The 17,897-nt window shown below is 41.2% G+C and overlaps 1 protein-coding gene across 1 annotated transcript; it reads left to right on the top strand.

The window, feature by feature from the left end:
• Nucleotides 1-2,292: 2,292 nt before the first annotated feature.
• LOC307085538 (uncharacterized protein) lies at nucleotides 2,293-5,048 on the top strand (the record flags this gene model as incomplete). Its single annotated transcript, XM_079750356.1, has 7 exons — nucleotides 2,293-2,464; nucleotides 2,776-2,936; nucleotides 3,307-3,390; nucleotides 3,643-3,716; nucleotides 4,099-4,318; nucleotides 4,511-4,694; nucleotides 4,930-5,048. 7 exons carry the CDS (start codon nucleotides 2,293-2,295, stop codon nucleotides 5,046-5,048), a joined length of 1,014 nt encoding a protein of 337 aa, XP_079606482.1.
• Between the last annotated feature and the right edge of the window lie 12,849 nt (nucleotides 5,049-17,897).

Here is a 17,897-nt window from a genome sequence, read left to right as displayed (position 1 = left end):
GGTAAAAAATTTCACTTACCAGCCAGCCTGGCTGGTAAGTGAAAAAGTTAGTTTTGGACCCTGCTCGTAACTCATTCAAATTTCAACCGTTTCCCATGGTTCAAACAATTAAACGAATCTAGAGATTCATATCTATCTAGGCATGTTCACGGAATTTCGGTAGCTATTAAACTTTTTTCGGTATCACAGTTTTAGTTTTACAACGGCATATTACATCATTCTAACCGGCGGACCTTCCACTGTTTGACATCGTAACCAGTCCTTTTTCAACCGTTTACCATCGTTCAAACCATTAAACAAATCTACACACTTGTATCTTCAATCCTATCCAAACGGAATTTCGATAGCATTTATACTTTTTTCACAATCACAGTTTTAGTTTCAAACTAGCATCGGCCATCGTTTTCAGTTGCGTATAATCATTTCGGTCACCATAGCAACGGTAAACAAACCCCGCGAAGCACAATCCCTACAATGCTTTACGCTCGTAACTAATTCAAATTTCAACCGTTTCCCATGGTTCAAACAATGCAACTAATCTAGAGATTCATATCTATCTAGGCATGTTCACGAAATTTCGGTAGCTAAACTTTTTTCTGTATCGCCGTTTTAGTTTCAAACCGGCATATTCCACCATTCGCCCCATTGAAACCAGCCGGCGGACCTTCCACTGTATAAGACATCGTAACTAATTCATTCACTTTTCACCCGTTTCTTAACATTCTTCTCCTTCTTCATATTTTAAGCTACAGAAACCATTCAAATATCAAAATGTTCATATTTTTGACGACATTATGGCTATGTATTCAGCTTTTTCATATTCATTCAACTTTTCCAATTATTCGTATTTTTCCATCTTTTTCAGCTTCTACTAGGCCTACTACTTTCAGATTCTTCTACTATTTCAGCTTCTACTCCTACTTTCAGATTCTTCTACTATTTCAGCTTCTACTACTACTTTCAGATTCTTCTACTACTTTAAGATTCTTCTATAGCCTACTTTCAGATTCTTCTACTATTTCAGCTTCTACTATACTTTCAGATTCTTCTACTACTTTCAGATTCTTCTATACTTTCAGATTCTCCCCAATAGAAAGTAACATCACGTTAATGTCTTGACTTACCTCAATTTCATTATGAAATGCCTTGAGATGTCTCTTAAGATTCGTGGTGTTTTTTCCGACGATTTTGTGGCCACATTTCTCCCCATCTTTTTCCACAACACATTCGGTTTTCTTTTCCACGTCTGTGTACCTAAAGTATTTCCAAATATCGTCTCTTCTTTTTCTCCCACAAACGATACCCGGCTGGCCGGCCATCAGTCTTTCTCTTTTCGTACGTTAACCAGGGCTCTGCGTTAACCCACCGCAACCGCGTCTTCTGATTCTAAATCCCCGCGATTGGGATTGAGGAAGTGACGTCGCCCAGCGACTTCTTCTTCGCTTATAATTTGTATTGTATAATAAGGATCTTTGTTATAACATTTCGTCTCGTCTCGTTTTGGTCAACGAAAATGAAGACACATTTTAGCATAGTTTTTATTTTGTAATCCACAGTTAGTCTCGTTTTTATTCGTCTACAGTATTGCATTATATATTTAATTATCGTTATCGTCACATGACCAGCATTTTCGTTGCGTCGCGTCTCGTTTTCCTCAGGTGATAAAGGTTCGTTTACGACGATATTTAGTCATAATTTTCGTTGACGAAAACAACACTAGCGGCAACCCTTGTAATTCATCTTCAGAATCTGACGATGACGTCGGTTCCGTCCTCGCCGACTTCGGAAGCGTTCGATATAACTCAGTAGTCCGAGGAATATCTTGTGATTCGTCACATAAATATCGTTTATAAGATGGCGGAATCTTTCTCCCACGATCCATTTCTCGATCCCACTCTAAAAAAAAAAAAAAAAAATACAGATAGGTCGCCATTGCTCTTTCATCTCAATCAACTTGACGCAATCCTCGTTCTGGATCGCACTCCAGTTTCCGGTCGCAGGTGTGCGCATGTGCGATGAAATCTGGTACAATGCGGAATATTGAATATCAAATGCTTATTTTTCGCGCTTGGACCATTACTCACAGAGCTATTGAGTGTAGTCAGTTTGCAAATTGCATATTCATTTTTGCATGATCCTGTTAGACCGCTAATTATCACGTGAGTCCGAGTTTTAGGACCTACCGCTTATCCGGAGTGGAGCTTTTTAAATATTGTGGCGACCTTTCGCAGCGGAGCACTAACGGTCGCGGTTCGAAGTAGTCTGACTTGAAGAACTATCAATATTAACACGATGGTAATGTTAGCTGTTTTTGCCTTTGATGATTTTTCTGTCGACATTGGTGAGCTCTCCTGGATTGAGGGAGAATTTGACGAGCAGAATGAAGCACAAGAATATGTCGTGCGATGGAGGGAACGAAATGGAAAAGTTAAACTTTGTTCGGCCAAAATAATGGCAACCGGAGGTAAGACTGACAATTACATAAAATCATGTTCTATTTGGACCTATAGTAACTTATAACAGTACCGTATATAGGCATACTTAATTATATCAGTTAGATGTAGGCCTATCTATTAATTTACTGCAGTGTGCTCGTGCAGTAATTTCCGTAAATAATTTACACCTATGCATGCATATATATATATGCATCTACTAGGCCTATAGCCTAGATCTAGTTCTCATGCAGCTAAGCTTGTTGCAACTTTATTAAATGGAAGTTAATTATGATTTATATGCATTATCTGATGTTCTTTCTATTTAATCCCGATTTAATAGAGGATAGGAGAGAACTGGTCGAAGTGAGGAAGAAAGCGGAGTTAGGCCTTCTGGATGTGGCAGTCACACCTACATCTAAATGTGGAAAAGGCCAAAGGCGAAAAATTCCAAATTCAAAGAACGTGCCATCTGAGGATGGAAATGATGAGCATGTGGCCGAGGTAATGAGGTATCCATGGAATCTTCTTATGCAGATTTTAATTAACATTTTTAAATATGTATTGTAGTTCATTCTGCATTTAATATACAATTTAGTATGTTGATTTAATATTCCAAACATTATTAAAAGTATATAGCTTTAATAATTGTCGACCAAATTTTTTTTTTAAACTAATCTGAACAAAATGGTCAAATAGCCTCATAGTTATCTTATATCTTATTATTACTTCTGATAAAAGCTTATTTATCTATCCTTTTTATCAGTGTTTTGGTATCCTTTATCTTAATAACAATCTTATAAGAAGCTATTTAAATGCTGGTGCATATGCAATAATGGCTATTATATATGTTAATTACTTTTTTTTATTGCAGCCGAAGACCAAGTCAAAACGCAAGCAGGCATCAACTGCACAAAGTGCCAGCAAAAGTATTTTGCAGAAGTACAAAAATGCACAAGTGAGATTTCTCATTATGTTAGGCTGAGCTATTCTGAGGGAATATGGTGAACATTTGGAATTAACATACAAGTGGTCCTATGTATAAATACATGAATAACTGTTTATTGTAGATCATTTATTCTCAGAGGCATATACATATATATCAATATTTCTTGAGATATGGTTCATGAAAACCTGTTTTGTTTATTGCAAACATTTTCAATCACTTAGTTTTAACTGGGCTTTTGCAAATGAAATTCATGTCTTTCAGTTGGATATTGACAACTCTGCCATAACTGCAACTGAGACCCCATCTGGCTCAACAGAGACTCCTTGTGGCAAAAGGTAAATGGAAATTAAGACCTGCTAATTAAAGGTTACTTGATGCCATGCACCTACTGAAATATCTATTATTTAATGTAGGGTGACTCCTTGAATGCTACAAACATAATATATACATTACCATAATAATTTAAGTAATTTTGTCTCAGAAAAGGAACTAATTATTGTGGTCTAATCTGGTTCATACCATAGCACATATATCAGTAGTATGGGTTTCCTTTCATATGGTGCTGGATACATCCAGTTTTTATCATGATTGTCAAGTGCATGGAATTTGATTGAATGGTTATTTGACCAACCAGACATGGATATTAGCAAGGGTAACAGATTTATTGTATATCATCACGAAATAAGTAAATAATGCAACATTAATTTACGTATGCAGATGTGCTGAAGCAGTACGACAAATGCAGGCAATGGTGAATGAAATGAGAGGCATCAGACAAGAGATTCTGGGCATAAGAGCAGAGATGCTGGTGAGATCGGCAGCGCCCTCAGTGGAGCAGGCACGAAGGTGTCAACCGCCTATTGCGGCCAATACGGCCAAACCATCAACACCATTGGATGTAACCAATGAAGATGAATCTGCCTCAAATGATTCTGTGGTACGTATTTAACTTTTTTTCTTGTGTGGCTATGTTTATGAATAATAATACTCATCTTCTAGCTGCAGGACTTGTATTGTATACATACACTTATATATAAGTGTATCTACTATGTGTTGACATAATCTTGTCGTTGTTCCATAAATGGTCATATGTTGGGAAGGAAACCAAATCATGGAGACTTTTTTTCAGATCATCTCTCAATCTGTGAAATCGAGATCTTCACGGACCTCGGCACCAAAATTTGTGAATGACCTCATGCACGGGATTTACTCAACGGAATATATGGCGACACACAGCGTGTCGGGGTTATCCTCAACGAAGGCAGCCAACGTCAAGGCGGCACTGCCTCGTGAGCATGTCATGGAAATTATTGGTAATTAGCAATTGCCTTTCTTACCTATTTTTGCTAACCTTATGACATATTTTATCTGTAGTAACATTGATATCCCAAACATGCTATTTGTGTTGGTGGTACTCTCGCATGTGATCTGTGACTAGTATATATAAATACATGAACCACCAAAATGGTTGCGTTAATTAATCCTTGCATTCAGTTGTCAATGTCTACAAGGGGCAGTGTTACTGAATCTTTGTTTTTTTATGCACAGCTGAAGCACGCAAGGTCTTCCCCGAGGCAGCGGAAGCTGACATCAGGCGCTTCATGAGGGAAAAATTGTCGAATGCAGCCAAAATTCTGCGGCGTAAAGAGAAGTCTGACCGGACTTAATGCTATATATGGAGATTTTAATCAGAATGTTAGCGAAAAGTTCGATCTGTAAGTACTACATTTATATATCAACAGCTAAGCCAGTGAGTTCAAACAGGACACAACATGTACATCTGTGATAGTCTTGATACTGCAACTGTACTTGATAGAATATCATGTTTATGTTAATGCACCAGTTCATGTGTGGTTTGTTTTTTGTTTTAAATATTGCACGGTTGTGAATATATTTGGTCATATAGGGAGGAACTTATAAATTCATGTAGCTTATCTTTTTTGTAGAAAATGGATAACCTTTGTGTCATTGGTTGAGGTTATATGTATTTTTTATTCTGGTCCTCTTGAGTTGTAATATAATTAAATAAAACGATTCATTGTATCTAAGCATTTGTGTTTTTTACGTAAAGCCTAGCTTATACATAACCAAAGTCGTGCAGGAAAATATGGTATTGTTTTGACTGACACATTTCATAATTTTCAGATTATCTAAGTTCTGTGATGCTGTTGCCAAGCATATGATACAAAGCCAACCTGACAGCTACCACTCCTTGTACAATGGTATGGCACACTTACTATGATACATTTACTATGGTAAACTTTGGTAAAATGTAAGGTATCATGGTAAGGTACCATGGTAATTACCATAGTAAATGTACCATGACAAGGTACCATGGTAAATGTACCATGGTAAAGGTACCATGGCAAGGTACCATGGTAAAATGTACCATGGTAATTACCATAGTAAATGTACCATGGTAATTACCATAGTAAAGGTACCATGACAAGGTACCATGGTAAAATGTACCATGGTAAAGGTACCATGGTAAATGTACCATGGTAAATTTGTCAAAAATCCCATGGTATACCAAGGTACAATTACCATGGTACACTTACCATGGTACCTTACCATCGTACATTTACCATGGTACTTGTCAAAAATCCCATGGTACAAAATGTACCATAGTTTACCATGGTACATTTACCATGGTAAACTTTCATATGGGATTATTCTACATTTTGTACAACCCACATATTGGATAATGTTTGGGACCAACTTCAGCTAGTGCAATTTCTCTGGCTGATCCAATGTGGCAGAGGAGGCGATAACGCTTTAAATTACGGCAATTAGTTACAGCAATTTACTGGCTAATTAATCCGCTGTAAAATGTTGCACTAACTGTTCCAATTGGGTAGAGGAGACTGGGGACAGTTTCAACACTTTTTGCATTTCCCTCAGTTAGAGACTATTTGGACAAGACAAACCAAATGTCGATACATTAAACTTGCATATGTCTGCTCATTGCATGGGGCCCGGATGGCGTGACAGGAAGGGTTCTGAAAGAATGTGCAGACCAGCTCTCCGAGGTTTTCACGAAGATCTTCAACCTGTCCCTGTCCAAATCGATAATCCCACCGTGCTTGAAGTCTGCCACAATCATCCCACTACAAAAAAAGCCTGTAATCAGCGCCCTAATGACTACCGCCCGGTCGCTCTCACACCAGTCATCATGAAGTGTTTTGAGAGACTGGTCTCTCAAAACCAGCCGCCAACCTCCCGCCCACCTTCCTTCACTAGTTTGTCTACAGAGCAAATAGGTCCACTTGTGTGCTGAGCTGGCGTACTGTATAACCACATGGTATGCTCTGCAGCGGAAAGGAGAGCCCTTCAGAGGGTCATCAACACCACCCAGAAAATCACTGGTTGCACACTGCCCTTCCTGAAGGACACCTTCAGCTCTCGCTGCCTGGGCAGGGCAGCCAACATCCTGAAAGACCTTTCCCACCCTGGACACAACCTGTTCCACCTGCTGCCCTCTGGCAGCACAGGTCTCTCAAAGCTTGCACCAACAGACTTAGAGATAGCTTCTGCCCCATAGCCATTCTTCAACTGAACAATTCAAAATAAGAATTATACATTCATATTCAACTAAATCTCATTTCACAAGCACCTTAAAATACATCCTGTGTGTACCAATTTGCACAATTAAAGAAAAACGGGACAACACTACTGGGCAAATTGATTCAAATGGAAGAAGTCAGATGTTGGAACTGACCGCAACCCTGGGGACAGCTGCAACACAATCAAGAACAACCTTGAATTCAAATTTGTCTGAAAGAGCAGTGTGTGTATTATAGTATTATTTATTAATCAAGTATTATTAATCAAATAACAGTTTAATGATCTAAACTTGTGAATGTCCAAAACTTTGCTCAAATTTTCGAACAGTTAGAAATAGAATAAAGCTGGTTGCCCTCGAAAGGCTAGTTGCCTAGGGACGACTTGAGGAGAGACTGGGGTTCCCATTTAGGAAGCCAGTGAACCAGTCAATGTCATTCTGGGCTCACTGCACTTTGGGGGAAGGTTGCATTTCTAGTGAGAGGCTAGCTGAAAGGAAAACTTCCGACCCTGAAATAAAATAAAATGTAAACACCAAATAGTATCTCTTTCTATTCCCCCCTTACCCTACCCCTCCCTCTTACCTCTTTGGGACCCAACACCCAATAAGTCAGCTGCCCGTTTTAAGTACTCTATTTTTGTTTTCTTTGCTATGTACGCGTGCAGCTGTGAACTCATGTATTATAATTTATTGTATGATGTGTACTTTAGGGTTAAGATTAGTGCTGTCAAGCAATTAAAAAATATTTATTCGCGATTAATCGCATTAATGTCATAGTTAACTCGCGATTAATCGCGATTAATCACACATTTCTTTCTATTCAAAATATCCCTTGATTTCGTGCTGCTAGCCTTTTAGTGAGATCAGAGTGTTGAGAAGGACAGTAATAAAATATATTTGGTAAGAAGGATTTAAGAAGAGAGACCCGCAGTGAATTCAGCCCGGTCCACTTGACATCGGGTAGGTGCATGACAGTGGTAGGCCTACCATAGAACTTCAATAGCCCAGGCTTTTATTTGTTTCAATCACTGAACTTTTGAACAAAACTCTTGCTCAGCAAAGATGGGAAATACTATAACATTTATTATTTAAACCAGTATGAATATTCCTACCGTACGTAGGCCTATACACATTACCAGGCTATCGAATAACGCCTACACACACAGACACACACCCACCCACCCACCCACCCACCCACCCACCCACCCACACACACACACACACACACACACACACACACACACACACACACACACACACACACACACACACACACACACACAGTGGCGGAGTGGTAATCGGGAGAGTCGGGAGAATTCCCGGTGGGTCGTTAACGTTTCGGTGCTGTCAGGCTGATTACTGCAGGATAAAAAATTTGAAAAATAGTATAAAAAAAATATTAAAAAGTTCCTTGCAGCGCCGTCCGCCAGCCTGAGCTGTGCGCCCACAACCTCTCACTCACTCAACAGCCGTAACACTCACAAACTTTCAACGTCGCAACCAATTCGATTTTGTCTAGAGCGGAGTAACTGAGCGGCCCCTCCCGAAGGGGTACAGCCCAGGTTGGCCTTGAACTGCTATTGGTCAGGAAGACGTAACAGCTAATGACAACATTGAACTCTCGTGCAGGCTCGAACAGAGTGACACACACACACACACACACACTTTTAAGGAGTTTTTCACCCGCTCTGTATCCTTGCTTGCCGCGTGCTTGCGGCATGCTTGTTGTTGTTTCCGGTGTAGCTAGATCCGGTATGGTGTTGAAGTTTTTCTAACATGACTAGTTGTTGCTAGACAGCAGGGGAAAAACCTACAACGTTTGCCAAGCCAAAAGAGCGTTAATCGCGTGATAAAAGAATTTACGCCGTTAAAATTGGTTTGCGCTAACGCCGTTAATAATGAGTTAAACTGATAGCACTAGTTAAGATAAGACCTATCTTATATTGTTCCCCACGAATGACAATGCCAACATTTAAATATTTTTTAACCATTCAGCGAAAAAAAGGCAACAGGCTGATTTTAGGGTGCCACTCCTGCAGACCGAAGTGTCATCAACACGCCCACAAACGTGAAGTGCGTACTACCGACATTCTACGCCTCATTCACAAATAGGGAATTTACATTTTTGCCTGAGAAAATACTACCCCTGAGGTAGTATTTTAGCCGGCAGAAATGTGAATTCTCTTAAATGTGAATGAGGAGTAGAAAGTTGGCATTTCACATGATTTGAGTGGGCGTGTTGATGACGCTTCAGTCTGCATTTGCATGTGAGTGGCACCTTAAACGAAAAAAAGCGATTGGATGGCTCCGCGGTTACAGAGGCGGGATTTGGGTAGAGGTGTTGCTGCTTTGTCTAGATAGAGACAACGCAGCGATATCAACATGTACAGATCCACATCCATTTAAATGTCATCATGTGGCGCTGCTCTGCTGGCGACACGCATACCTGCTCTGACAATCCAACATGTTTTGTTTGTTTGTTTGTTACTCTAAACTGTTATGTGGATGGAAAAGACTGAACCGAAAGCAGCCGGGTCCTGGCTGAAAGGGGCTTGCAGTTGATTTACTCACTTGGCAAAGTTTATGTTTTGTATTGGACTGTGTTTGTTTATGTGAACACTGGTAATGAGTGCTGTGAACATGGGACCAGCGCTACGTTACAACAATAGCCAACTTGTCATTTACGGCCGCAACATACTTCTAGCCCTCCGGGTTACGTCAAGAAGTTAAGATCAAATACCCCCCGCGTTGCTGGATAATGTACCAAAAAAATTGGAAAGAAAGATACACCGTCCGTTGAGAAAACAGGCCAGACTGCTCCCTTCGATCCCCGGTGGAGGTCAGCCAACCCCGAGGAGGAAGCGAGGGAGACGAGGCGACATCAGGAGGAGGCTACGGCAGAGGAACCAGCCCTACCCTCCATGATCTTAGCAAATCTACGCTCCATCCAAAATAAAATCGAGGAAATAAAAACATTTGCCAGGTACTCTTTTGAATTCCGCGAAGCGGCCCTGCTATGTTTCACTGAAACTTGGTTGCACGCTGCTGTATCGGATTCCCTCTATAATATTGAAGGTTTCTCACTTATTCGCACAGACAGAAATGAAAACTCAGGGAAAACCCAAGAGGGCGGGTGGTGCCGTCAATACTCAATCAAATAGGCAACTTGTAACAGTGACTTTAAACTTTTAGCCATTGGGTTGAGACCATTTTATCTCCCACGGGAATTTGGCTGCATCCTGCTATTTGTTGTTCGTGTTCAACCAAGCAGCAAAATACACTGCCGCAGCTGCAATAGCAGATTATGTGTGCAATCTACAGCAGCAATTCCCCGAAGCCCCTGCCATAACTTTAGGTGATTTGAAAACATGTAACCTGGAAAAAGCTTTGCAAGGGTTTCATCAGGTTAGTGTAAAACAAGTGCAAAACAAGGAAGGAAAATATACTGGATATATGTTACACGAACATAAGTGATGCATACACATCCAGAAGCGAACCACCAGTAGCAAATTCTGATCACAATGTGATCCATCTCATTCCAACCTATCAGACTAAATTAAAAAGCAGAAAGCCTCAGAATAAATCAATACAAGTGTGGACTCAAGATAGTCAAGATGCGCTGGGTGCCTGTATTGACTGTACCAATAGGGAGGTGCTAAGGGAAAGCACTCTGGATTCAGCATGCACTGTTACTACAGACTATATAAACTTCTGTGTGGAATCCATAATCCCAACGAAAACTGTCAAAGTGCACCCTAACAATAAAACATATATAACTAAGGACATTAAACAAATAATGAATGAAAGAAAATTGGCTTTCAAACAAAAGGATACTCAGGAACTGAGGAGGAATGATAAGGAAGGCAAAGGACACACATAAAAAACAACTGGAGGAACTATTCAAGCCTAATGACTCATGACTAAAATGTGGAGTGCCAAAAACATGGCAGGGATGCCAAGTAAACAACACAAGCCCTTCATAACAACTGATCAGCTGGCATCCGCTGTGGAAAGATGTACAGACATCCTCAAGTCAATCATTGTACACCCTGACGACAGAGTACAGATATCAGTAGAGCAGGTGGCCCAGGCGTTTCGACACCTCTACGCACAGAAGACTATGGGTCCTGATAACATTACAGCCTCTGTCCTGAAGCCTTACAGTGAAAAGCTTGCCCCTGTGTGGCAGCCCATATTCCAACAGTCATTGGACACCCACTCTGTCCCCACTGCCTGGAAAGCCTCACATTTGATCCCGCTTCCAAAGAAAACATGCCCAAAGGAGTGCAATGATTTCCGACCTGTGGCTCTGTCCTCTATATAAGTCTCTGGAAATAATCATCTGCCCCTTGCTCTCCAGGTCAGGGCAGAGTAAACTGGACCAATCGCGTGGGAGGCTGCGGTATGCTGCTGACACTGACGCTGGAATGCCCGGCGCCGGTGGACACCAGGCGCTGGAGGGTACGAGGATGGGGCCGCTGCGGTCAGCACTTTGGGGCATGGGGGTCGTGAAGCGCCGATGGAGTCACTGACGGGGCTGCTACCCGGGCGAGGCGAGGAGGCTGACACACACGGTGTGCTGCTGGGGACACAAGTAGTGTCGGCTACCAAATCGCTGCGCAACGCCACTACGGTAAGGAGTGGCACCTTGGACTTCACTGAAGAGCAGACATCCGTATTTGCTTCAAAGGGTTTGCACTGTTTTCATTTAAACATTCGCAATTTACTACCAAAGATCACTGAGGCGTGTGTGCTTGCCATGAAAATCAAGGCAAGCATACTATGTTTTTCAGAGACTTGGTTAGATTCTCATATCACTGACTCCGAGGTTGAAATTGAAGACTTTGTTATCGTTCGCAAAGACCGGAACAGACAGGGGAGAGGGGTATGCATATTCGTAAGGTCAGTCGTTGATTTTAAATTAAGACAGGACCTGGAAAATGTCAACCCTGAAGCTGTGTGGATTGATATTTACTTCCAAAAAGCAAACCAATATTGTTAGGTGTTGTTTATAGACCTCCTCATCAGAATGATTTTATCCAAACCTTGCAATGCGTATCTGCAGGTTGTCATGACTTTTTAAAGAAGGAAGTCATCTTAATGGCAGATAATAATATTGATGTTTTAAATACTGAAGGTCTACTGTACAATGGCTTTTGTGTTTTCTTAAAAACGCATGGTCTAACCCAATTAATTAATGTTCCAACCAGAATAACTGAACATAGCCAAACTGCTATTGATCATATTATGATATCTGACACATGTAAAATCCTACAAAGTGGTGTCATTGTGTATGGAAATAGTGACCATTTTTTAACCTTCTGTACCAGGAAAAAAAAACCTGTCACAAATCTCTGAAGAGCAGAAGTTTATGTTCTTAACAAATGTCAGGACATACTTAATAATATTAACTGGATGGAAATTACAAACATATGTGATGTTGATATAGCATGGGATCAATCAATCAACTACTTTCTTGGAAGTACTTGACAAGATAAAACCATTCAAAGAGACCAGGATTAAACAGAGATCTCAGCCTTGGATAAATAATGATATCTTGGACACATTCACTTGAGAGATAAAATCTTACTTGAGTTTAAAAGAACCAAACTGCCTGTTCTTTTTAAAGAGTGTGAAACACTAAGAAATAAGGTACAGCGAATGGTGGATGAGGCGAAAAAATATTTTTTTAGGTCTAAAATTGAGGAGCATAAAAAGGATCCAAAGAAATTGTGGGCAACTCTTAGGCCTTTGGGGACGAAAGTGAACCCTAAGCAAAAACAAAGTAAAGTAGGCCTAGATATAAATGGGTCCATATCATATGATAAAAAAAATGGTGGCAAATACCTTTAATAGTTTCTTCACAACAATTGCAAGTAATGTGGGCCCCGTTTCCCGAAAGCATCATTAGCCTAAGTGGATCGTGAAGTGCGTCGTACGAGCATCGTACAGTTTTCACACCGTTTCCCGAAAGCATCGTTGGTAACGAACGTCATGAAAACGCTCGTGGCTAACGAGGACTCCAGGGGCACTCGTAGGATGCTAAGAGCATCGTTAGCCTACTATAGCCTCAGTGGCATCACCAGCGGACATTCCGTGTATTAGATGCGGTTTATTAAAACACATCCAATACCACGGAATGCCCAGCTGGAGCAATTTCGCAACCAAAAACAGTGGTTACCGCCGATATATTACTCATAGACTACTGTTAGATTTAAACAGCAAAGAAAGAGACATGTTAGAAGTCAACAACAACATAATTTATTGCAGCAATTTAAAATTTAAAATATACATGCGCAGCTGAAATGTACCGACCAAACGCCACGTCACAAAGCTTATAATAAAATCAAATGATTCCATTGCTCTTGTGTGGGAGGTCGCTTTCGAGCTGCACTTGCTGTCTCCCTCTGATTTTAATTCAACCATCGTGGTTAAAATGTACTCATATTGATCAATGACAGAAGACATAGGCTACTGCAGACATGCATTATGCTGAGACCAGCGGGTGTCGGAGAATTTCTGCAGGCGTTTTTTGTTGCGATTGTTTGCATTAAGCACTGTAGGCGCTTCGGTGAGGCTTTGATGAAGTTCACTATTTATTGGACCGTGTCTAGACAGTTACAAACATCCCTGACCATAGTTATTCGCTTTTGTAGTCGACACTCAGACGTGAACTCATTATTGCATGCGGGTGTCTTCATTCATAAAAAAAGTAAAACATTCGGGAGTATGCAATAATACAAATTATTCTAAAGAGGTCAGAGACTCTGTGCGCAGCCCCGCCTTCCCCAGTTAACCAAGAAAGCCCGCGCCGTGACGAACGGGGGATTTGAACCCCTTGGTTTTACACAGGAAACTTGAGATAAGAAGGTGAAATCGCCGGGCGTGCCAAGCTGCAACCGAACCGGCTCGGCCATGTGAAAAGACCTATAGCCTACTTCACCCTGCCCAACAATATGGGCAGGATCTAGACCAAGCACTCCTTATCGGGTCAGCAATAGCTGTGTGTCAATGCCTAGCCTCTGCGTTTGAATGATAATGAATGAATGGAACGTTGCATTTTTAATGTCTACAAATATTCTAGACTAGAGAGTGCGCGCCAATCAATGAAACCTTATAGGGAATCAGATAAAGTCGGCTCTCTTTGCTGCGCAAAGTATGTTTCAGAAAACAGAATCTTACTGACCACTTCTCCAGTCTTAGGTGGCGCAGAGTGGAGGAGAGAGTTTCCCAACTCAAACTTTGTTTAGTCTACAAGATAAGAAATAACCTGGCACCCAAGTACCTACGACATTACTTTTCTAAAATTAGTGTCACACACAATTACTCCACCAGGGGGAGTTCCACTGATTTCAGGCTCTGCCGTTTTAAGAGCTGTATGGGAAAAGTACTCTTTCCTATACTCGGCAGCTGTCTTGTGGAATGGCCTACCTTTAAACCTTAAATTGTTGAGCTCCTCCTACTTTCATTTTAAATCTTCAATAACAAATGGTTACGTAACTCATAAACAAAATCAAAAGATCCCTGAAGTACTAGGAATATTGTGCTGTCTGTGTGTCTGCTTGTCCGTCTTGGAACTTATCCCTTGTTTTATTTATTTTATTCCCCTTTTTTCCTCAACGTTGTAGTCCATGTGCTGTGTGTTTGTTTTCCATGCTTTAGTCCATGTGTTATTTCTCCCTTCCCATCTAAAGGACCACAATGGAAACAAGCCTTTGGGCTTTATTGTGTTTTTTAATCCTTTTGAACACTTCTGTTAATTGTTGTTCAATAAAGTTTTCAATCAATCAATCAATTCAATACCATCAAACTGAATTTACTTCTCTCCAAAATGCAACAGTTGGACATTGAGGGCAGTTTGGTTCTGTGGCCTCTCTGTCGAGTTAAAATACCGGATACTAAGACTTCTGAGCATTTGCTTAAAGCTGGTGGGCCACATAATGGAGGGTCAGTTCTTTGACAGTTGCACCTAAAACACATCCTCAGGATGGCAGACAAGATTGCTTTGGACCCCTCTCACGGCTTAAATAAGGAGTATCAGCTCCTGCCGTCCGGAAGACGCTTAAGAATGCCTAGCTGCAGGAGAAACAAATACAAACACTCTTTTCTCCCTCATTCCGTATCATTGCTCAACCAACAGAGAAGAGCAAAGTAGACTCCACATACATCTCACATGCAAACACACTACACACTCCCAATATCACTTTACACACCCCTGAGACATCTATGGCCTTTAATTTATTGGCTTGTGAGACCCCCTGACTCTTATGGACGTATCTGTGTGTATGTACTCTTGGGCTCTTTAATGTTGTGCGAATGTTTTTTATGTGTCGTTTTTTAATGTCTTGCTATGAGGATTAAAGAGACGTGTAATGCAAGATAAATTTCAGTGTAAACGGACATTAAAGTTTATCTAATCTAATCTAATCTAATCCATTCAAGCAGATATAACTCCGTTCTTCCTTGTGCATGGGAGAGAACCGAACTTGCCTCTGGATGTCATGTTTAACTGCAGTCCAGCTGTGATGACTTCAACATCTGGAACGCCAGCAGCGTATGCCCAAGACCTCAATGCACGTTTGTCACATGCTTTCAGGGATGCAGCCCTAAAATCTGCTGTGTCCAAACAGCATCAAAAGACTCAATATGACAAAAAGACTGTGTTCCACCCTCACCAGCCAGGGGACCTTTTTCTGTTGGATGATCCAGCACAAAGGATGAACAAGCTTGCACCCCAATGGAAGGGCCCATTTGTGCTCCAAAGGAGAATGGATAGAGACGGATAACCAGGTGTCACCTATGAGATCATAGATCCAAGGAGTGAATGCTCACGTTCATGGGTTGTTCACCATAACATACTAAAATCCTACAAAGGGACCCTTCCAACTACCCCAGTTCACAGTCGCCCTCAAGGCCGGCTGAGACGGGCCCCTCAGAGACATCAGTCCCTCTTCTCACTGCTTTGTCAGGGGCCTTGCCTTTTCACCCTCCTACCCCTCCTCATGTTCCTTCAAGAGCTAGGATTAGCTCTTACCTGCTACTGACAGTACTGCCGCACAGCGCAGTGCTCCCCCTTCCTCTCATTACCCCAGTCGTCGGCCCCTTTACCCCTCGGCAAATGATGGTCATTCCATGTCTCCTCAGGAGCCTCTGCCTGTCAAGTCCCGTTGTGGACGTACAGTTAGGCAACCACCAAAGTACAGGGACGTTGTTACTTAGTGTAATTTAGGGGTTTGATGGAGCCTTTATTGGTTGGATTTATTGTGGGTGTACTGTGTTACATTGTTTATGTGTACCTACCTTGGGTCGGAATGTTTCGTATTTCAAATCCACTAGAGTGATTTCTTTAGCAGGAATTTTATGTGTTTTCTACATCTTTTCATTACCAGTTGTTCGGTTTCCTGTATTTCTAAAGTACTGACTTTGAGATGTGATACGATTACGTTATTGTGATTCAACAGGTAACTTAAAATGGGGACATTTCTTTTTGTAGCAGGGGAAGACTGTAAGCTTGTAGTTCGCATTGTTTTCATTTTCATTTGCATTGTACGGTTGGGATTGATTATTTTATTGTTGTTTGGTATATATGTTTTCCAAACAACGAAAAATGTCTATATACACCCTACAGGAGAATAGTAGGAGAATAGCAGGATTTAGGTGTATGTGTGAAAGCAGCTTGTGAGGCTCCTCTCTTGGTCCTCTGGCGCTTTTCCGACAGCGGGTACGCTTTGGACCCAGCACGCCTCAGCCCAGTAGTGAGGATACGGTATAGGCCAGCTCAGTTACGGCTCGCGTTTTCACCACCGACAGTACCCTTATGGTAGGGTAGAAACACGTCAAGTTCCCACCACATCAAGTCGGACACAGGTGCACTTCTCGTGGTTTGAACAAAGAAGATGGCCAACCCAGTGGCGCTTGCTTCAAATAAGTAAATAAGAAATCACAATGGAGGTCAACTTTTCTGCAGCCTTGGGATTTTGTTTGCCAACTGTAGTTAAAAAAAATCAACATGATGAGTGACGAAGACAAAGTTCACAAAGTCGTCTATTATAAATAAGCATAGTTTGGGAGAGGGCACGTAATTTCTCACGTGGGAATTCTCACGTAGGAAACACGTGATAATTCCAACCAACTAGGGCAACGTTTTAATATGTTGAGGGGAGTAACTTATGTCCGCATTTATTTGAGACCATGTGCACAGAACACTTCAGACAGAGGGAGTTATCCTGGAGTTCCCGCACGTTTTAAATCAATTTGACATGTCACATAGAGAAGTTATCATCAGCATTTCTGATGTTTTTAAACCCAGAATGCATTATGTTATGCAAAGCATTCTTGATCTGAAACACGCCTTTTGTTATTATCCCCCGTCACACGAAACTGACGATTCTGTCGACCAATCAACGGATGGCGTGGGTAGCTCGAACTTGCTGGTGTTACACCGAATTCTGCGACCCACCGAAAAGTGTGACCCCAGGGGGCGCTGTTGCATATTTTTTGCAATATGCACGAGTTTGAAGCGTAGACAGGCATGACAAAAACATAAACAAAACATAAGATCTCCCCCGAACCAATTAACTTTTTTTTTATTAAAGGTGCTTAATAAATACATTTGATTTGATTTGATTAGCATTTTACAGACCCATACAGGGGTATGGGTAGGGCGTTTAGTACGGCCCTTCACCGTTGATTCTTTACCCATAAATAGCTACAGTCAGTGTTAAATTAAGCTGATTTACCATTGAGCATTTCCTATTATAGGCTACTGTGTAAAATGCTGTTTAGAATTAATGTTAGTATCAAGAAAAGAAAGACCCACCGGTGGGGGGAGATCTTGTGTTTTATTTATGTTTTTGATATAATGCACACGTGCATGTTGCAGAAAATGTGCATCAGCGCCCTCCAATAATATCCAGCTGCAGCCCCGGAGATCAACAGCCTGGCGTGACAACAA

This window comes from Pollachius pollachius, assembly GCF_949987615.1.
Source record: "Pollachius pollachius genome assembly, chromosome: 14".
In the NCBI taxonomy this organism is placed as follows: domain Eukaryota; kingdom Metazoa; phylum Chordata; class Actinopteri; order Gadiformes; family Gadidae; genus Pollachius; species Pollachius pollachius.
The sequence above is the reverse complement of the archived record's forward strand: the minus strand, read 5'-3'. Positions and strand labels throughout refer to the sequence as shown.